Genomic DNA, 22,557 nt, shown 5'->3' with positions numbered 1-22,557 from the left:
TTGCCCAAGGGGACAAGAACACAAGCAAATGAGTGGGCTTTCCCTGCTGTATTCTCTCTCTTCCTCTCTCTTTAATGCTGCCTGTATTCTCCCATCTGGAGCTGTGGTGTAGAAATTACTCCAGGGCTTGTGAAATCTGCTGAGTGGGGATGTTAACTGCTACAAGCCTTGTTTCAATTGGTTACTTCAGAAAGTTGCCAGAAAACTGGGAATGAGGAGCCTTTCACTCCTGCTGGCTCATTAGAAGGACTGGGGAATGGGCAGAGCTAACATCTGCCTTTTATGAGTGTGCCTATGTGGCTGGGATCTATGTAGGGAGATCGTCCTGATGGTGACAGATGCAAAATGACTTGGCTTTTTGCACTTCCACAATTGCTTCTGAAATGCAAATGTCACATCAGAAGGAAACTTGACAGTTCCACCAAGCAGACAAATACGCGCACTGTGGTGATTCATAAAACTTGTTTTCTATCCTCTTTTTAATATCAAAAAGGTTATCAGAAGTGTTGTTGGAAGTGCATATGAACTGTAATTCTTTTCATTGATTCAGAGCACTAAGCAATCTGAGAAGTATAGGTTCTGATAAGACAAACAGTGATTTTAATAAAGAATATGCTAATTAGAGCAAAATTTCCTAACCCTCTGCCCTTTTCAGCTGACCTCTGCCTCCTTTCCAAGCCCTGGCACAAGACCATGCACTAAGGCTAAGCTGCTTCCAGGTCTGGAAGCTAGCTCATGCATCTTCTTGCACCTGCTGCACTGTGCTGGCAGGGAGAATAGCCCACACAGTTTGGAAGATGCTGTATTCAACAGTTTATAGGAAATACATACTTCTAATGAGCTTTCAGTCTTTCTACTCCATTGATGTCTGAATTCTCTTTTCTCTTTCTTATTGCAAATTCAGAGGATGAAAAGGTCCTTTGAAGAAAGTATTTCAGAAGGAATGAAACCAGATGACATTCTCAAATTGGCTTCATATTTCACAGTGACCAAGTACAGTGGCCATGCTCGGTAGTCCTTACTCAGAAAATCTGCCCTTGATTTGAGGTGTATTTTTCCTACAAAGAAGCTGTGAAGTCAAGTCTGTGTTTCTGATATAGCTGTCCAAAGGAACCAAAACAATTTCATACCAAAAAAAGAAAAGAAAAAGTCCCAAATTTCTTTCTAACATAATTGATCCCTCAGAGCATTATGGATAAGATAAACCAGTGGAAGAGTGCAGTCTGACCGCTACTGCCTGTTGCCTTCTTTAACTTCCCTCTCTTGATGAGCATGTGCTCATTTATAGCTGAATGAGGGATGGCATTCAGTGTGGGTCCACAACACGATTCAGATATAAGCATCCATATGAAGATGTATCAACTATAATAGTTACTGAGCTGAACAGGAAACAAGAAGAGTTAAAAAAAGCAATTATAATCTGTTCAATCGTAGATAAGGGACATAACTGAAGATCTTTCACGACAAAAACAGAAGACAACTAGGCTGTGGAAGGTAAGTGAAGTTTCCTGACTCTTGTGTCTGCAGTTTCACCGTCTTTTTCATTTGGACCTTGCACATCCTTCACAATTTCCATGCTGACAGTGTGTGGCCCAAATGTAATGCTGTTGAAAGCAGGCATGATTGTATTGGCTGCAGTGGACTGATTGCTCACATCACTGGTGAATTTAGATCCCTGCTGGGTGTTCATGGTAGATTTCTCTCCCTTCCTGGCTGGGGAAGTCATACTTGAAAAAACATGTCTCTTGTCCTGGGCTTTGGAACACTAACCCTCCTCAAACTGATATTGTACCTTTAATTCACATTTATCTGTATTTTGCATGCAATGGACTTATTGGGACAAGCTGTTCATTCCAGCATCTGGTAGTTTATTTATTATTGCGAGTGGATTACGTGCAGACACAAAAGGGAATGTGAAGTATGCAGTGGAGTGGGCAGGTTTAATCGTATCTCACAGTATCTGTTTCATTCAGAATTGTATTTTAATCTTATAGTACTGAGATAATATCAATTTTAAACATCTTAAACCTCTGTAATAATACATTTCATCAGATGTTTGCCAGTTTTTTCCTCTTGAAGAGCAGTGAACTCTTTGTGATTGCCAACACACAAGTTGTGTACATTTATTCAGTTGAACTTTTATTGTCTGTTGAAATCAAACTGGAGACCCGGTCACCAATTATTCATGCAAACCATCAGCTCAAAAGGGATCCGAAGGGCATGTGGGTTCTGTTAGCTGAGTTTTCCCTTTGTCTGTCAGGAAGATGGTTATTTTCCCTGTTCTGCTTCAAGGTTGACCCATAAAATAAGCAGTGTTCATATATTAGTATAGGGATGGGAGCAACATTTTGTTCTTCCCTTTATGCACATGCCCCAGAAACATGTTTTCCAAAAAGTTGCCTAAATCCTGGTCACAGGGGGCAGAACATGACTGGAGAATTGGAAGAGGGGTGAGATGATCCCATCTTACTGTCTAATCTGAGCTGACTTTATTTTAACCAAAGGACCTTTTGGACAGCCACCACTCACCCTTTTGGTAGGGTAGGCTCCTACCCCTGGCAGCCTCTGTGGCAGGACGTAAAGTATAACCCCTGTTCTTAAGAGAAGCTGCAGAAAGACCTTCAGGTTAGAGTCAGGTTAGATTTCCAGGGCTGTCTGCAAGAACTAAAAATGCCTTTGTCCTATGCTGACCATCGAACAGCACTCCATCCCTTCAGGACTTCAAGAATTTTATACTGTTACAAGACAGTTATCATTCATCCATCTGATAACAAAAGTGGGTTGTTTGGCTTGCTTCTCAGTGACAACACAAGAACTGTTTGTTCAGGAACGCAGGCCAGCCTGAACTTATTTCAAACAAACTGTCTCTGAATAAGCCATTTTTCTTTCTCCACCCTTTCCTGGCTGCCTACCACTCTGTGCTTTGCAGCATGTCTCGATGACTGTGAAATGTCTCGATGGCTTTAAATTTCCTTTTACTATTGGTGGCTTTATTCCACAGAGAGCAAACTCTCCAGCTTCTGTTGGTGATCATTGCAACACATTTCAAAGCTCATTTTGTTGGTGAGATCCCTGTCAGAAGCATTTTACAACTTTAAGCTATGTGGTTTTTCTGTGTCTTTTTCTTTGTTGTTTGTTTGCAGAAAACTCAAACTGTTCTCTAGAAAAGTAGCCTGTTGCCATAATCAATAACAATAGCTGTTTCCATACTTTATAGTATGTAGTCATATGGTCTAAATCATTGTCAGTCATTTCCTCTCCCATCACGTCTTCCAAAAAATGCTGCCCAAACCAAACTGGAAAAAAAAAAAGAAGAAAGAAGGAAAGAAAGAAATGAAACCTTGCCACATTCTATTCCATCCATGCCATAAACTCTTAAACTACTGAAAGCTAGGGTCAGTGCAGATAAGAATCAGACAGTTTATGCTAACTATCGCCTTTGTTATTGCTTTCTGAAACAAAGTTTATTTGGTGCATTTATTTCTTCTTTTGACAGCATGCGAACAATAAGTGTGTTTCTTCATCTAGTGAAGTAATTGCTTTCCGCAAAGCACTGTTGAATCCAGTAACAGCCAATGAATTTCAACGTTTTGTGTCACTGCAAGGAGATCTACTGGCCAATGGATTGCTCTTTTGGCAAGAGGTCCAGAAGTATAAGGTACAGTGGCGAAATGGAGCAAGGGAGTGTCACTCAATTTGTAAGCAAATGCATTCAATACTGCATATTAGGAGAATTTTAACAAAATATCTCTAGGTATTTTCTTGTTCATCGTAAAAACTATTTCACTGTTTAAACCTTTTTTCTTCTACAAAAATTCTCACTTCTTAAAGGTAGATATTTTAAATTACTTGAATGTATTATTCCTACAGTTCTTTATGTTTTTCAAACTGTAATATTCTTCTGAGTCTCTAAAGGGACACTACTAACTAGCTAATGCCCAGATTTTGGTATACATCTGCTGAGCAGTACAAAATACGTGAGCATTAAAATGTTCATTCTGTCTTTCTAGTTGCATACTGTTAAATAATGGGATTATTGCTGAATCCGGCAATCACTCAAAAATCAGAGAAAACTAAACTTTTAAATTCAATCAAATGTACAGATACAAAGACAGTATCTCCATAAAAAGCTTATATGTACAATGCAGAACCCAGCTCCCTTGCATTTTGTAGTCACTTTTGACTGCAGCTGAAGACATGGCTGAGATGAAATGTGATGGGGAAGGTCAGCAGGGATTTCCACTCTCCCAAATACATTACCCTTTGTGAAATTGCTGCTCTGTGGGGTGAAACACAATGGGAAAACTCTGGAGTGAGCTTTAAATCACACTGCAGTCTCCTAGCATCACCCTGGACTGAGCACAGGGACACCACATATCTTTCACATGTTCCTCATTCCTTTTGCTTCTGCGATGTTGCTGATGCAAAGGTGCTACCACAGTGCAGAGCCTTTCCTGAACTCCTAACCATAGGCTGTGTGCACATTGCATGCAGGAAGCATGAGGTTAGAACAGGCTCAGAAATTAGGAGGTAAACACAGCTGATGCTGCAGTAGCACATGCATCAGCATCAGCACTGGAGATCCTGCTGTAGGCATATGGGTGTAATTTCATTGTCTGATTTTACACATTTGAATTTGGGGTCTGCTTAAGAAGCTGAAGCTCCTTTGTTTCCAGGGCAATCTCCCCTCACATCCCCAAGCAAGGAATCATTGGCTGAAATGCTCTCTGGGGGTGCTGCTGTCTCTCATTTTTAGAGTGAATAGCTTAGACTAGAAGCTTGACATGAAGGCACCTGAAATTCCAGGGCATAAACCCTTCTCAGATTTATGACTCTTCATTGCTACATTGTGGAGGACATGTGGAGTGTAGTTTAGACTGTTTTCTTTGTGGATCTACTCTCTGAAGAAAGGCTTCATTGTTTTTTGTCCCACCCCCTCTCTTTCATTTGTTAATTTTACTTGTCTTCTTATCAAGATAAAGTACAATCTGACCATATTTTCACATGCATGAGATTTGTCATGGTTTGCAGTTGATGCTCTTTTATAGAAGCAAAGGGCTAGAGTATTAGGAGTGTTGTGGGTCAGGCTGAACTGGAGGCACATTGCCAAAGACGTGGGCAGCACTTTGCACAGTGCATGCTTGTATTGTCTGAGCTCTATCATGCCATCAGTTTAGACAGAACTCCCTCTAGGAGTCAATGACTGCATCGCTCCCTGTAACCCATCAGGCTGGCAGCACATCTTGGGACAATCCCCAAACATTTTTTATTTCTTAAACAAATACAAAAAAGATAACTCTGTGGATCATTTCCATCTGCTCCTCTGTGCTCATGTCTCATCCCTCTTCATATCATATGGCTTGTTTGTCTTCTCACTACGGCTCTCTGCCTTTTCTTCTATGTTAGATGAACAAAGGAAGCCATAATATATTCTTAGGATATATTGAATATGTTTTTGTATTGCCTTACTTTGTTCATTGTAGCTGTTATCGTTCTTTTTTCCATCACAAAACTATTCATAATAATAGAAGCCAGCTCTTTCGCATACCACATTTCTGGTTAAAAGCCCTGTTTTTAATTTCTTTGCAAAGTAAATATCCAGCCTCCTATACCAAAACTAAATGTGTATTCTTCATTTAGAGCTCTCTTCCTGAAAATTCTCTAGAGGGCTCATTGTGTCTCTAGTAGATAGACGAGATGATCTCCTAATGTTACAGAAATTTCTTGGTGTTTATGGATAGATGGAAGGTTTGTGTTCCAAAGCATTTGAAGGATGTTCACTGAATTATTTTTCCTTCTTGTCAAAGTCCAATTGTAGCACTGTCAGAGTGTGAAGACACAGTAATAACAGGCTTTACAAGAACAACAATAGGATCACATTAAAAAAAGGTAGCAAACCTCCAGTGTTCCTTTGACATCTCACCCTTGTAAGTTCAGGTTAATTTTATTTTCTGTTCTGCCCAGAGTGTTTTCAAACACTGAGGTTTTGGGAAGCTAGAAAATGAATGGTGAAACTAGTAGATTTCAATGAATGGAAGATCATACTGGTAGTTTAGGGCATGGCTTTGCCTTTTAGTTACCATGGGTATGCTAGTCATAGCAGGCTCATTGTGAGAATCAGTGCATTTCATGCTTGTAGGTGTGTTTCTCTTTTCAGAAATGCCTCCTATTTGACAGTAACAGACTGAATGCAGAATAAATACTATCATGTTTCATTAGAACGTGCAGGCAGAGATTATTACCTAAAAGCAAAGATTGCTATTATCTGCATTTGCAAACCAGAAGGCCTGCTCATGTCTTAACTATGTCTTTGACCGTGCACATTTGCTAAAAGAATTTTGTCCTACATACTGAAAGGATCTACTGTGTAATTATTTTTGTATGACTATTACTCTTTGATCACTGGGCCCCTGGAAAGGGTCTTGCCTCTCTCTCTCTCTTTCTTGACTGAATATGCTATTTTTCATCTTTCAGGACTTGTGCCATTCTCACTGTGATGACACCACAATCCAGAAAAAGATCACCACTATTATTGACTGCTTTATTAATTCTGCCATACCTCCAGCTTTGCAGATTGACATCCCAATGGAACAAGCAAAGAAAATTTTGGAGCACAGGAGAGAGCTAGGACCTTACATTTTTAGAGAGGCACAGGTAAGAAGCTGGGAGAATCTTTATAATGGGTCTGGCTAGAGTCTGCTTGTCTGATTTTAAGGAGAGTCTTTGTTGCTCATGTGACAATTTGGACTCCATACATAAACATGGGCATGAAGGAGAACAGTATAGTAATGCATTTCAATGAAGATTGTACAGTGGAGATGACAGAAAGGCTTCAGATTTACTGCTCAATAAACCGGGCAATCTCTGACAGCTGGCAAGGCATTACCCAAGACTGTGTTAGGAATTCTGGCAGTAGAAATCACTTATGTCTATGTTTTTAATTGCTCGCTCTTTACCACTTGGTTAATGAAGGCAAAGTAATTTGTAGGTAGAAAGTTTGTAGTTTTTGTAGTTTGTGAAAAAAACGCAGATGTGAGTAAAGCACAAGACAGCTTCACTTAATATCTTTCCCTTTATTACAGAAAGCCTGTATTAAATGGCAGTAGACAATTTTCTCTCTGATCTTCGTACTAATCAGACTGAACAGGAATTTGTTAACTTTACTATAGACTTACTATTTTCTTATTCCTCAATACTGTCTTCTCTGATCAATCTTCTAAACTTAAGAAAGCTAGTTCTTCTTGTTTTCCTTAAAAATCATTGCCAACACCTTTAAGCATCAACTGTGAGTTTATAAAGTGTTTGGACCACAAAAGACGAATGGTTTGTCAGAGAAAAGTGTACCTATAGGTCCTAAGAGAAATAGAAGTGTCATTTCAGCCTGTGTAAAACCCACTGAACTCCAGAAACATGGCACAAAACCAAGGGAAGAACTTGGCCAAAAAGCTGTGACAGGCACATGAGAGGGACTCGCATGTCACTTTCAAATCCAGAAGCAGTGAGGTGCTGAGCATGTTTGGCTCCTTTGAAGCCCAGTTTCTCAATGAGAATTAAACATCTAAACAAATTGAAAAATGTGAGCCTTAGTACGTGCAGCAACAGAATTGACTGACCCCCTCTGTTTGCTTTTGTAAAATTGTTTTTCTTATTCTAGTTCAAAAAAGACCCTGTGAGAGATTATATCATTTAGAAATTATCCAAGATTTGCTCATAGATCTGTAATGTGGTTTAAGAGCCTTTCCAGAGGCAAAAAAGTATTTCCTTTCTCTTAAGGAGGGGAAAAAAGCCCTCCTCCTAATGAACTGAATATTTGAAATACTTGAGCAGAACAGTGGTGCAAAGGCAATTCTACTGGTGTATATGTTATCAAGAATACTTGTAAAAAATGATGGATGTTTTCATTAATGCAAACAATTGTTTAGGGAAATATATAAAAAAAGGAGGTGCCTTTTAGCTGTGTTTTAGGAAGATTTCTCACCAATAATAAACACACTGATGAAAAGCATGTGCTGAGCAAAGCTGGGCTGAAATGTCAGGACACAGTACGTGGGAGGAACAAGGCTGTATATTGAAAAAGAAATAGTTATTTCATTCTCATGGTAAACTACATTTTATTTTACAGTAAACTGTTTTCTTAATATAGTCAAGATTGACTTTTTTTTCTTTCTGCACAGATGAGTATTTTTGCTCTTCTGTTTAAATTTTGGCCAAAATTTTGTAAGCTTCAAAGCAATTTGGCTAGCGACAAAATTCTACTTGCCTTGGAGAGAAAAAAGGGAAAAAAGATGCAAAAGAAGGAAGATGGAACAGCAGAGGTAAGGTTCACAAAGTTTCGGGTGGCAGCTGACAACCACATAAAAACTCCTTCATGAGCAAGCACACATGAATTGTAATATACCCTCAGCCTGATCCAAAGCTACCAACATCTTTTTGTTAGAATTCAAGCTTTACATGCAACCCAGTCCTAGGGCGATTAGTTCCCTATCCTGCCGATGCATATACATATGTTTAACTTGAAGCAGATGAGCCAGTGGAATACTCCTTTTGTTAAGCAGAGAGGAAAATGTATTTTAGTCATCTTTTGTGCCAAGAGAAGAGCGAAAAAGAGGGCTGAATTTAAAAAAATATAAATCTATGTATGGTCCATGTGTACAATGGACAGCATGCACTGTCGTATTTTAGAATATACAGTTCTGGGTCACTATTGAAAGCTAAACAAAACAAAACAAAACCAGATTTCATATCTATTTTTCAGAGGAAGCATTTGAAAAGTCTGCACATTATTAAAAAAAGCCCAACAAAAGTGCTAATTGCTTTGTCTTTGTCTTTTCTTGAATATTTCTCAGCTTTGACAGTGAATTTGTTAGACTGTTCACAATGAGTTTCCAGACAGTTTCAGTGTATTAACAGAACTATGACCTCTACAGAGGAATGCTTGCTTGTAAAATTGTTTTTCTTGGAATTTTGTTATTAAAATATAATGGATTTTTTTTCTATTGATTATAGGCTTTGCAAAAGTTTATTTTTTACAAAATGCAATTGTTTGGCCAGCTTTGAGGAAAGAACATTCATTTAAGGGCAGAGAAATTATTGGACTTGCAAACCATCATAAGTAGCATTAAAAGACCTGCACATATTTTAAATACTATGTACACATGTGTTGAGATGTTACTCATGATGAGAACCACATGAGTACCTGGACAGATAAAGACATATATGCCCATAAGAACATGTACACATTGTGATCCTCTTTCAGACACATGAAAACTGAGGACCAGTGAAGCATTACTCAAGGCCACACACCAGTGTCAAGTGAAGCCTAAAATCCAGGAACTCATGTTCCTTTCTCCAAAGCACGTTGCCTCCATACAGATATATCTGGCAAGGCCATTGGCAATACTTACAGTACAAGAATGCAATATTTCAAAGTAATGCACTTCTGCATTTTCACAGACTTATATTTTCCATCTGTTTGTTCCCTCTCTATAAGATTTCTGATTAAGATCAAGGAAGTAAAGAACAAATCTTGGCCAGGAGCACAAAAGCTCAGCTTTTATGGAGAGCAAACAGGAAAGGTGAATTACCCTTCTAAGCTGGGAAATAGGATAAGAAATTTTAGAAAGTGACAGGCAGAGAATGCACTTTAGTAAACAGTCTGCAGACTACTCTCACAAAAAAAAAAAAAAAAGAAAACCAATTACCTTGTAAAATTTCTTGAAAGAATAGGTGGAACAGGTAAGTTTTTAAAACCCTTTTCCCTTCCTGTTACTGTTTAAGGAATTTGCTATTTCCTGTTCTCTTGCCTAAGATTTCTGTCCTCTCGGTAACAAAACTATTCAACTGATTCAGTATCCCTGAAGAATACTGATAAGGTTCATCTAAAGTAAGTGATAGCAGGTTCACTTGGCATCTTGTAGAACGTGATGATTTCTTGGCATTTAAAGTAATGTCTGTGCTCCCCAGTCTTGCCAGGCTCATGCTGAAGGACAGTAAAGCTCTGGCAAGGGTTAAAACCAGTATCTTTTTATATATATCCCCCCCATCTCTGGCCCCACAAATCAGTTGCCATTTTGGGTTTATGTCAAACAGAAGAATGAGCAGCCTGAAAGAGAAATACTACTTTCTCTTTCCTCACAAATATGTCCCTAGGGTGCCACATCTACCTGGGCTCACCTCAATTTCTGAACTGACAGGGTAGGAGTTGGACTTTCATGTAGTACAACAGAAAAAATGGGCAGACAAGGAAGTTTTCACTGGACAACGATGCATGACTTAGTATGACTTAGTATTATTTGACAATAATTTTTGTGTGTGCCTAGTTGTTATTTATGGAGCAAACCGTATCAAAGGCTACCCGGCAATTGACTCAGGGCAAGGGAGGAGTGGCTGACAGCCACTCTCCCCACGGCGAGGGACGCCAACCAAGCACGGTACAACGCAAAGACCTCTTATCTGGAAAGCAGAAAGGGGTAGGTACAGGGTGAAGTAAGCTTGAATGTTCAATATAATGTGATTACTTCAGTATAGAGCTGAAATAGTTGTTTTGAAAGATACTGCCTTGGGAGAGTATGGTTTGCTTCCATTTTCACATATTTGCCCTTAGTGTGACAGAGCTATACGGACTCATCTTTGGTTCATCTGTGGATTTGTTCCTTTATTAACTGCTAGATCCACATGAAATATACTTAAAATACTTTTTACATATATCCCTCCCCCCATCCCTGGCTCCACAAATCAGTTGCCATTTTGGGTTTATGTCAAACAGAACAATCATGTTCGTGAGGGAGAAATACTACTTTCGCCTTCCTCACAGATTTGTCCCTAGGGTACCACATCTACCTGGGCTCACGTCACTTTCTGAACTGACTGGGTAGGAGTTGGACTTTCATGTAGTACAACAGAAAAAATGGGCAGACAAGGAAGTTTTCACTGGACAATGATGCATGACTTAGTATGACTTAGTATTATTTGACTATCTCAATAATTTTTGTGTCTGCCTATTTGTTATTTATGGAGCAAACCGTATCAAAGGCTACCCGGCAATTGACTCAGGGCAAGGGAGGAGTGGCTGACAGCCACTCTCCCCACGGCGAGGGACGCCAACCAAGCACGGTACAACGCAAAGACCTCTTATCTGGAAAGCAGGAAGGGGTAGGTACAGGGTGAAGTAAACTTGAACGTTCAATATAATGTGATTACTTCAGTATAGAGCTGAAATAGTTGTTTTGAAAGATACTGCCTTGGGAGAGTATGGTTGGTTTGCTTCTCCATTTTCACATATTTGCCCTTAGTGTGACACAGCTATATGGACTCATCTTTGGCTCATCTGTGGGTTTGTTCTTTTATTAACTGCTAGACACATACTTAAAAAAGTATCATTAGTCATTTTTTGCAGACTTCCTTGATGCCAGTATCTGTAATTTGTTGTATATACAACTGCATTTTACCTCCAAAGTACATTTTGGAATTTTTACTTTCAAGTAATAGTTTCAACTTCCGCTGTAAATCTGTACTTACTCCTTCCATGCCCTTCGCAGAGAAAGGTAAAACCATAATCATTGATTTTCCTTTTCCATTATTTCCCTCACCTCTGTTTAATCTTCTTAGCAGTAAGTTTATTTGTTAGTAAGTGGTATGTCATGGGATAAGACACTGGTGCAATGTCATGGGATATGACATTGCCATAACATTGCCTAATTTATTATTCAAGACATTATTAAAGACGTCACTTAATTCACCATTCCCTAGCAAATATAAACTGCAATATATTATTATACATGCTACTGTTATATTTGCTTTGGCATCTCCATTCCATTGAGTGGGCCACAAAAGTTAGTAAGCTGGCTTCTAGAGAGAAGAAAATTGCCTGGGCAGTTCTATACCCAAAAGTCATCCTTACAGATGATGGGCTCATAGGACAGTGGGTGTGATGAGGAAGGAAAGGCACCTTTTTATAATTTTGGTATCATTGGACAGAATTTACAAAGATGCAGCCCCAGTAAAACACTAAACCAACATGAAAATGACAAATAGTTAATCACCAGACCACCTTACCAAGGGTTACAGTGCCTTGTCCTTCACTTTGAATGTTTTAAATCAGATTGCCTGTTTTCCTAACATGTATACTGTAGTTCATTCACAGATACTGGACCAAGCTGGAATTAATCATGACAAATCCAATGTTCTACATTTATACCTGAGGCCAAATTAGAGGATCACAATGGCCTCTCTGTCCTTAAAATGCATTCTGTTTCAGATCTGCCCTCTCACTTAGCTGTATTTTGGAGCAGGTATTGAATCTGAAAGGACGGTAGTCTGCAGGAGTGAAGAGGTCAGGAAACTTTGCTTAGGACAAAGAAATGCTTTTTAATCTTCTGCTACTTTTCATTATGCCAATGTGAGGAATTATGAAACTGGGCTTTACAAAACGTTACTGCATATGACACTATCTTGTTCCCAACGTTAATTTTTCCTTCCCCAGATTTAGCTTTTTACTTTAGCTCAGTAATTATAATTTCCACCTAATTATGAGTACTTCTTATTAGCAGGGTAAAGAAGGGGGGACAAAACCTGGGACAAAACCCATCAGTTTGCTAAGCAGTGCTTTCACAGATGAGACTGGTGTGAAGACAGGACAAGCACCATTTTCAGTTGGACATGAGTCACAGGTGAATAATAAACATGTTGCTATAGATGTCATCATTCAAGAGAGGGGAAATGTCTTGGAAGAATGGGAGGGTGGAGTTTGGTTTTGAATGCTACTGTCACATGGTTCTTCAATAATTATTTATTCTTCTACAACTAACTTCATTGTTATAAGTTTACCTACCTTATAGGTGATTTTTTTTTTAAGATTTAGGTTCTGAGGAGTATTACTATCCAGCAACATATTAAACTCTTTATGTGTGCAGATTTAAAGATCATTTTAATTTAAAGATAAATTGAAGACAATTAAGTTCAATTCTGGAATAAGAAGCTTTAAATTACTTGTGAATTTCATGTCCTGAAAGAATTTGGTTTAGGCTTGAGTCCTGTTCTGCTCAAATGTCAAAAACGGAAGCTGAACTCATTTAGGAAATCCAGGTACTTGAATAGAAAACCTGTCAGAAAACAGGTTTTTAGTATTCCAGAACAACTCTCATGATGTATCAAATCTGTAATGAAAAGGTAACAGTCACTTTATTGGAGAAACAGGAAGAACAGACATGCCACCTTGGGCAGATCAAGGGATCATTTATAGCTGAGTTGATACTGCCATAATGGGGAATCTGTGCAACCACATAATCACAGCTATGATGTGATGCAGGAGTAAACTGCACTTTGGTCACTCCTTGTATTCCACTGAGCTCTGCCCATGGCATTATGTTAGCGATGAGCAGAACATAGAAATAGGCAGCCTGAAATACCCCAAAAATCTGAAACCACCTTCCAAACCTCATAGTTAAGCTCACACTGTTATCCCTTAAACAGACCTTTTTACCTTTGCTCATACTTACTTTTAAAAAAAAAAACAAACTTGAGTTGAGTGAGCCAGTATATCACTATCATATGTCTGAGCCCTCAAGAAGAGGCCAAAGTACAGTTCTCATACTGATTTGAGAGAGTGACCTTAAATTTACACGGAACCTGAACTGTGGTTGTTGCAATGTAAAGAGCAATTGTTCCTTAGAAAAGGGAAGGATGAGATCTCCAGTTGATCTGCCTGTAGCAGTAGCAGCATTCTGCTGGAGAGGGCAGGGAGAAATAACTGTGAGATTAATGAGAACTTTGATGATTTGAGGAAGGGCACACAGGAAGGATGTGGCAGGGAGATTAAATTAAGTCCTCAATAGCACAAAAGACTGATATTTTGGGAGGGAAAAGGCCTGCTGTATTAAGGTTTTGAAGAAAAAAGGAGAGAGAATAGCACTCAGATCAGGGATGGAGAATAAATGAATATAGACATCATATCTATCAAACTTGCTTAAATTGCCTTTCATGGTGTTTCGAGATTCACTTATTTGCAGCAACATATTTTTCTTTTTTTTCCCCCAGGATTCCAGTATTATCGTGACAAAATTTCTCTTCTTAATAATTGTAATTATTCAATATCAGGGATATAACATAAACAAGATTTTTGTCTTACTGTTGAAATTGACCAGGAACTGCAAGTGATATGATCTGGAGGCTGATCATTTTTCATGGTTCTTTCAGGCTTCCTGGTCCTATTCCAAGTACATAGAAGCCTTGGAGCAGGAGAGAGTACTTCTTAAAATGCAAGAAGATCTGGAGAAAGCTTCATCATCTGTCCTTACAGCTTGTTAACCAAGCTCTGCGGTTTAGGAGAACAAGCTTGTAGCTTAGGTGAAATTCTCACAGTGTTAAGGATTTTGTTCTCCTTTGGAATTGTGGATATAAATCTCTGCCTCTCTTACGCTGTCTGCAGGGGAGTTGCTCTCTGCACCATACTTGTGAGTGACAGTAGGTTTCCTAAGAAAGGGAAAGTGAAAGTTGTAGGCTATCAGCATTGCCTTTACTGCAGAGAGGAATATGGACATTTCTTCATTCTGCAGAGTGACATGGCAGTCCTATTTGGTTCACATACGCATTTTACCTCCCTGGCTTCTCATGCTTCATCAACTTACATACAACCAGAGAGATGCAACTTTTTTCTCACCAGTTTGTCAGTGTGCTTTGGGGGTTGTAAGAGGCATTGCTTCATCCTTGTTTCAGCTGTGAATATCTTCTTAGGTCTTCCCAAAGGATTTGATGACCTGTTTGTTCATTAAATAGCTCAATTTAGCAGTAGGGCTAGCAACAGCACTACGTAATATTAAACCCCTTCAGTTTCCCATTATTTTAATTTTCTTTTCATATGCAAATACCTCATCTATGTCCTTCCCCAAGCCTTGAAACTCTGAAAAATCCACAATTTCTCCAAAGATTAGTGTGATGTTGAAGAAACACTCAAATCTTCCCAAGAAGCAGAAAGTAAGTACCAGATGCCAACAAGCGAGCTTTGAAAACTGGGTTCTTAAAAGCTAGTTTTCCTGCTGTCAGTGCTGATGCTTATTAGTAGCAAGTTATCCCACTCCAAATCACAGTTAACTGAAGCTGTACAGCCTCAACATGAAGGCAAGATCATTCTTCACTCCAGTCATGGTAAGCGGACTTAATGCTGACCAGATGGACTTTGTTGCAAAATGGTACTCTCTGAAATGCTGTTAAGTAAGCTTTCCAGTTAAAGTACTTTAAATAGGAGTGTGAGATAACTGGAGGAAGCTCAGACCCCATGGAGTTACTGGCAAAAGCTTGACACAGAACTAGTAATAGATCATCTCTGCCAAAGCCAATTAAATATTAGAATGGGAGAAAGAAGTGGGACAGCAAAGAGGTCTGATAAAGACAGAAAATGAGATTCTGCTTGAAAGCTTGAATTCCTAGAAGGAACTATCCCCTGGAGGTTTTGGTTTGGTTTGGTTTTTCTTAAGCCTATGCTGAAATTAGATGGACTTGAAAAAATTAACAGAACTTGGACTATTGCTGCCCTTCCTCCTCTGCTCCTCTTTCCTCTTCTAATTCTGTACTTCAGCACTGCTATTTTAGGGAAGTTGGTGTCCTGCCCTTGCTAGTCCTCTTGAACTTCTCAGTGTCTGAACACACTCTTCCCATGGCAGCATTTTCTTTATGCGGCTTTAGAGATAACTGCAGCATTCCTAGGTTTTCCTCATGTTCTCTTATTGTCCTCCTATCACCTCCTCTAGTTAAAGTCATCCAGTCACCTTGGGTCTTATGCACCCCTGCAGGTGTTACTGTATTTCATACATTTATGCCTTTTGTACTGCAGTTCTGCTTCACACATGGCTACATCACTGTGGTGTGTCCTTATGCAGGGGCTCTGGTCCTCTTCTGTAGCTGGGAAACTTCCAGCTGTGCCCAGCGCTCAACAAGGGCCTCCAAGGCAGCTGCAGCTCTTGCTGCAGGACAACCCAGCAGTCCCTGGCCCTCCCTGTATTCAAAACCTGAAGTTGCATTCCTGCCAGCCATCAGGCTGTTCTATGGGCTAACACAGTGATAAAGTAGTGGTCTTGAGCTGTTGGAGAGGTCTCTCCCAACAGCTTCAGTTGCAACTTGCTATGCAATACCACTGGAGATTTGCCAGCCCTGCCTAGTCCCTCCCAATAGCTTGTGTTCCCACGAGTAGTTTCCTCTTCCTCCACCATGACCCACCATGTCCTCAGCCGTGCTCTGCAGTGATCTGATCGCTCTCCTGGTAGGGTGAGGTATCTATAGATGACTACTGCTGCTCTTGATGGAGCAGCTTCTCTCCACTTTGCTACAAAGGTGTCCAGACCTTGTGTATTGGCTATAAATGGCAAGGTGCAGGCAGCAGGGGGGCTGTAGGCGCAGCCTCTGTGAGGAAAGTCAGGGGCTGCTCCATGCCAGACACAGCTTATTGCAGTCAGCTCCAATGGACCCATCACAGGACACAGCTGAGCCCCTTATGGTGGCACCTTGGGGAAATGTGTTTAAGAAAGGAAAGAAAGACAGAGAGGAGGAAGGAATTAAAAGAGTGAAAAACAACATAGGGAACACCAAGACCAGAGAAAGAGGAGGAGGTGCTCTACGGTGGAGCAGATATTCCCTGCAGTCCCGGGAGGACCCATGCTGCAGTAGAGGAAAAGAATGAGAAGAAAGAAGGGGCTTCCAGTGCCTCGCCAAAGGAAATGAGTGCAACTTGTGATAACAAGGAGAGGAGAAGAGGTGCTTGGAGTGAACTTGAACCTGGGAAAGGCAGGAAAAGTGTCTTCTCTAAGTGTGTAAATGTTTGTTTCTTCTTTTTCTTGTTTTTGTTTCCTACTACCTGAATCAGTAAGGATTTATTCTAATTGACAATATATTAATTTGCCCAATTCAGGTCTGTTTTGCCTGTGACAGTAATTGGTGAACAACCTTCATCTTGATCCACAAGCTTTCTCTTTCAAGGTTTTTCTCTTTTCTCTCCTTGTCCTGCTGGGGGGAGTGGGGGAAGTAAGGGGGTGAGCAGCTGGGTGGGAGACTGGCTGCCAGTGAGGGTCAACACAACCCGACCTTGTTTTCCTCATTTTGATGCATTTGTTGAAGGACTGTTCTGATGATTTCAATTGGCTTCAACACAGCAATGACATTCCTTTATCTTTTGCAGTCAAATTAAAATCTCTCTGAAGGAAGGGAATGCTGAGACATTCAATGAAGGTGGTCAGGAGACACAAAATTAATGTGCATGGAAGGTTTGTCCTTACATTTCTGAAGCAAAGATGATGACCTGGAATATTATTAAGAACCATGTGACATTAGTCAGGGGTAGAAAATAAACATCTTCCAGTGTGTTCCATATCAGCATGATTGTGATGCTGACTCTTGTGTTACTTATTTATTTAACACTACACTTTGAGGTTCAAATTAGAGTAAGATTCCACTGAAGTATGCATGGTACAAACAACTAAGCAGTCTTGGGCCTAAAGATCTTATAATTAAACCCAGTTCTTCAGTGTGTGATCTAATGAATAAGTGAAACACTGCACTGAACTGACATCCCTGAAGCTGTGTCTTGGCACACTATGATCTCAGTACTACTATTCTCGCAACTTCTGTTCATCAAAGATAACTCAAGAGGTGTCTGAGCTATCATAAAATCAAATGCTGTTGTGGTTTATTCCCAATCCTGTCTGATTTCTGGTCTAAAGTACATCTGCTTCATTTCTAGTTTTGATCCACCTGAAAGGCGTAAAATACATTAGGGGACAAATGTGATTGAGAACTTTTGTAAAATGTCATTAGTCCCAAGGTATTGCTTACCAGAAGGTTGCAGGAGCTCTTAGTGCTTGTGCAGCACTCTACTTTCTTGCTTCTTTTCACAATTTTAAGAGTTCAAGAAAGAAATGGGTTAGAGTTTATGTTGGGACTAGGGCCAAAGGATTAATTGGGAAGTTAAGAGGGGACAGGGGCAGAATTAACTGCTAGGCAGGGGACAGGATGACGATAGACCTCTCCACATTTTCCAGACCACTTTAAACACCAGTCCCTAGCCACAAAGTTGTTGGCTCCATTCATCTCTACATATGTGTAACGCATGTAAGAGAAAAGGCACTTCAGTGAGCTCCAGCTTGCTGAGTCCCTGAGGACTACTCCTGTGTTATGGATGGGATTGTCTTCCGTTATCCCTCTCAACCTCTTGGGCAATGAGAATGAGCCATGCAGCCCTGTCTCAGTTGTCAAAAATAAAGTTTTTTAACTTGGAGCTCTTAGACCATACTGCTAAGGACCATTCATGAGTGCTTTCCTTCTCAGTGTGAAGTGGCAGCTGACTAATTGTCTTTTTATTTTTGACTCTTGACACAATGACCAAGAGTTGTATGGGATTTCCATCAGGAGTCACTTCAAACAGACTGTCAGGGAAGAAAGACATTCTCTTTTATGGAAATAGCTGCCCTGCTCATACATCCTTGCAGAAGGAGCAATGGAGGTAATTGGTTCAGTTCCTACTTTCCCCACAATCTGCAGAGTTTGCTTCATGCTTATCTCCATTCCTTCGGTGTTTGGATTGTTTGCTTGTGTGATATAACCTGAGAAAGATGTCTTGGGTAGAAGCCACAAGAGAGTAAAACATAAAATTCTTGTCCCCATTTTTCAGGTTTTCCCAAAATTTAACAGAAGCAGTAAACTTTAATGCACAGTATGTATGAAGAGGGTGGAATGTAGCATCTTGTAGCGAGTAGAGCACATGTGGTACTGTGTGGCCTACCACTCATTAATGTGAAAGGCAAAGAAGAATCATGAAATACCATAAATGCAGTGATGTATATCAGTCTAAAAAACATGTGAAAGGCCACCTTCTACTGCTGTGGTCAGAACAGTGCACGCAACCAAATGCTGTAGCGCAGCAGTCAGTTTCAGTTTTGTTGTATTCTTGCCTTTGTGGCATTTTGAGACAAATAATATGTAGACAGTGCTTATCTTATGCTGGTAGCTTTGACTTGAATCATACTTGGTTTACTTCTAAAATGAAAAATATTACTGAGATATTGTCACAGATGATGAAACCAAGTCTTTGTGAATATGTTCCAGCCTTGCCAAATTGTTAATGAAAATTTACCAGCCCCCACGCAAAATCTACTGTCCCAGACAGTTACTATGATTAATACCATACACATCTATCAAACTTAAAACCAAAGGAAAATAAAAGTACTTTCTGTACTTCCATGAGAGAGTAAAATTTCACAAACCGGCTCCATGCACTCAAAGTTCCGCAAACCAATGACAACCTTCAATCCAGTTTGCAGTTCTGTCTCCATGTTAACTAAAATATATATGCATGTATATATGTGTGCATACACACACACATGCACAGTCACTTATAGCCCATGTCTCTAGTATGCCACTGAGGAGGATAACATGTGTTAGTAATGCTAGAGACACAGGTCATACCATTATGCCAATTTAATGTGTTAATTTCAAAGAAGTATTGAGCAACTGGACAAGGAATATATTAAGAGACTTGGACCCTTTCATTTCTGGGTTACTGAATCTAATCTGATGCAATGGTAAATACCCCATAACTGCTATTTGGTGATACATCTGTAACAGAACCATGGTTTTAGTCTCGTGCTGAGAGAGCAAGTAACAACTACTGCCAGTTCCAGCACAGAGTTTGAGAACTGAACAGGTACAGAGATTAACTAAACCTTATTGTTCTAAATGAAGACTCCCTTCAGAAAGCCTGCACTCCTACTGCCTTTTTACCTTGTTCTTGAGAAATATTCCCTCTCAGGTTGCTGATCTACATCTATATGAACTCAGCAGTTCTAAAGGGCTAGAAAGTTTTATTCAACGATTCTCATACCTCTCCTTTTAGATAACTGTTATTCCTTGTTTGTTTTAACTATGTATACTTTGGGAGTTTCAGAAGTCTATAGCAGAGCAACAGTTCTCTGTGGAGTTTGCTCCTACAGACAATAAAAACAATTCTTTTTCCAGAAACCTGCAAACCTAGAAACAATTCTAGGTAAATTTATGCTTTAGTGGCATTCAAAATACACAATCCAATCACATTCATTCAAACTTACTTCTGTTGTTTACTCCAAAGCAATGCAACATCTTGGGACTATTTTGGATTTTGTTTAAGCCATCACTTGGATTTTTAAATATTTATGCTTAGATGCTAGTAGTGTGTATTTCACTTTTCTCCCATCAGACTTGGCATGTTTATTAAAACATTTTATAATCTTTGAGGGTGCAGTCCTGATGCTGCTCATGCAAATACTGTTGGTATCAACACAAGCCATGCCTATGCAACTCAGGAAGGGGCTTTATACATTTTGCCTTGACTTCTGTCTTGCTACTGCATGGCACAAAGTATCAGACTAAGATGAATTCCTGAAAATATGTAGCACTGGATTATGTTATTAAGGTGCACACTTACACATTTATGACAGTGGTAGTGGTCATTTAAAACAGGGAAACAGGGCAAAATGCTTTCTCATTTGTATCCGTAAAATGCTGGTTTTGCCATTGCCTCTGTACTCCTCAAGTTTTCTTTTGAGGTACGCTTTCTTGAAGTACTATTAACAGGGAATGGTCTTAAAACTCTAAGTAAGTTGTGAATTCATTTGTCCCTTCCAAGGTGTGGAAATCTCATATTTAATCATCAGGCACTGAGACCAATGAATGCAGAGAGGTACTTTGCAGACACAGCAATAGACCAGGTTCAGCAGACTGAGTTTCTATGTACTGGTTCTCTTATTATACAGTACTGGGTGGCCAAGGCTAGACTGGTTTGTGACACACCTTCTATATCTTTTACGTGAGAAGAATCAGTGTGACTTGCTTTGCAAATAAGATTGACTTAAAATAAAGAGAAACCTGAATTAATAAAGTCTGCAGATAAAAGCACCAATGAACTGGGTATTTTCATAAATGCAGGGCGCTCGGTTTCCTGCTGAGTACTGGAAAATGGCAGGTGTCCATTGCTCCTTCTGTGCTTTTAGCCTTGTGTGGTATCACAGACATGGGGACATTTTCTATCCTGTACCACTCGCATGCTTGTGAAATAGCCAGCCTCAGTCCCACCCAGTGCTACTGCTCTAGTCAGAACTATTTACTTTAACTTATGTGTGTGTAAAAACGATTGAAAAGAGACCAGGTGTTTCAAAGTTCTCTCCCAAACTTGGAAAAGAAAATCCTTAAATTATTTATGTTTCTAATGTTAATAATGGGCCATGCTGATCACTGTGCAGCTGTATGCGGCCAGTGGAGCTGCAGAAATTCAGCTTGAATTTAACCTGTTTGAACTGTGCAATTACATTCAACAGAAGATTTTTGTTACTGCCTTTTACAGAAATGCTTTTAGTCAGTCACTGTGAATCATGTCTGAATACAGCTAAGATGGGGTTAACTGGTATTTATTTTTTAAGCTTATGGAACATTGCTGGGTTCAATACATTCAGTAGCTGCTGTAAAAATGTTAGGGAAAGACAGGTTTGAACAAAAATTTTAGATCTGAATCTGTGCTCACAGTTCAAGCCTACCTCTAATGACCTGATCTGGAGCATACCCAGGATTTCAGAGAGTTATAATTCACATCTGTGTTTCTAACTCCTTCATGCATGATTGTTTGAATGTGCACATTTGGAACAGGTCCACGTCTAACAGGCTAAATTGTAGTTCCCAAATCAGAAGCCACATGGTATTGCTATGTAGTTTTTCATTTTCCCTTTTATTACATAGCCTTCAAATAAGGTTCTGCCAGTCCAGCAGATTGGATTAACACAAAATACCAAAGTCTACATTTTCTGCCTACCTGCTAATGAACTCACACATTCTGATTTCTACCAGTGATTTGAGAAAGCCTTTGCACAATGGCCACTCCACCAAGTAATAATTAATCAGAGTGCTGGAGCAGACTGGAATGATGCAGGACCCACCAAGCTGTCCTAGTATGGTAAGGGTAGTCAACGCACAGATCTCTTATTTTTAAGATTCATGGAGCCAAGCTAATTTATATGTCGAGCACAGGCTGCATTTACTTGGATTTCCCTCTATTTCTCTACTAACTGAAATATTTTAGTTTCATGGTAACATATGTGAAAGCGTTGACAACAGTATTGCTTATTCCACATGTTAATTATGTATTTGTTCAGAGTGCGCATTTCTCACGTTAAGATTTCATTTCATGTCAAAGGAAAAGTTGAAATGTAGTTAAGTGGATTTGTGCTTTTAATTTTAGATTAAAATTATAAATTTTTTTTTCTTCTAAACCAATCTTGTACATGATTCCTCTGTACCATATGCATTTGAAAATCTGGTGTTGGCAAGAAGTTTAAAAAGAAAGTAATACTCACTTCTCAGAAAAGGATTTTTGAACAAAGCAGACCAATTGTGCCATTAATGAGAAAGTTAAATGAAACAAATGACAAGGCAGACAAGAAAAAAACACAGCATCACACTCAAGGAATGCATAGGCACACAATAGCTTATGCAATATCCCCCATCTGTCAGAATCAGTAAATACAGATATATCATTGGAAATATTCATTACGA

The 22,557-nt window shown here is 39.5% G+C and overlaps 1 protein-coding gene across 1 annotated transcript in view; it reads left to right on the top strand.

The window, feature by feature from the left end:
• Positions 1 to 14,336, top strand: part of RGS22 (regulator of G protein signaling 22) — a 71,737-nt gene extending 57,401 nt beyond the window's left edge. The window contains exons 21-27 of the mRNA XM_057400561.1: positions 1,435 to 1,494; positions 3,497 to 3,658; positions 6,475 to 6,654; positions 8,175 to 8,315; positions 11,017 to 11,151; positions 12,546 to 12,668; positions 14,194 to 14,336. Coding sequence (XP_057256544.1) covers positions 1,435 to 1,494; positions 3,497 to 3,658; positions 6,475 to 6,654; positions 8,175 to 8,315; positions 11,017 to 11,151; positions 12,546 to 12,668; positions 14,194 to 14,304 — 912 coding nt within the window. The 3' untranslated portion in view covers positions 14,305 to 14,336. The remainder of the gene's footprint in view (positions 1 to 1,434; positions 1,495 to 3,496; positions 3,659 to 6,474; positions 6,655 to 8,174; positions 8,316 to 11,016; positions 11,152 to 12,545; positions 12,669 to 14,193) is intronic.
• Positions 14,337 to 22,557: the final 8,221 nt, after the last annotated feature.

This window comes from Pezoporus wallicus, unplaced genomic scaffold (genome assembly GCF_028554395.1).
Source record: "Pezoporus wallicus isolate ANWC-B61680 ecotype Strahan unplaced genomic scaffold, APGP_CSIRO_Pwel_v1 contig_7985, whole genome shotgun sequence".
In the NCBI taxonomy this organism is placed as follows: domain Eukaryota; kingdom Metazoa; phylum Chordata; class Aves; order Psittaciformes; family Psittacidae; genus Pezoporus; species Pezoporus wallicus.
Note: the sequence above shows the minus strand (reverse complement) of the source record. Positions and strands in the feature narration are given on the sequence as shown.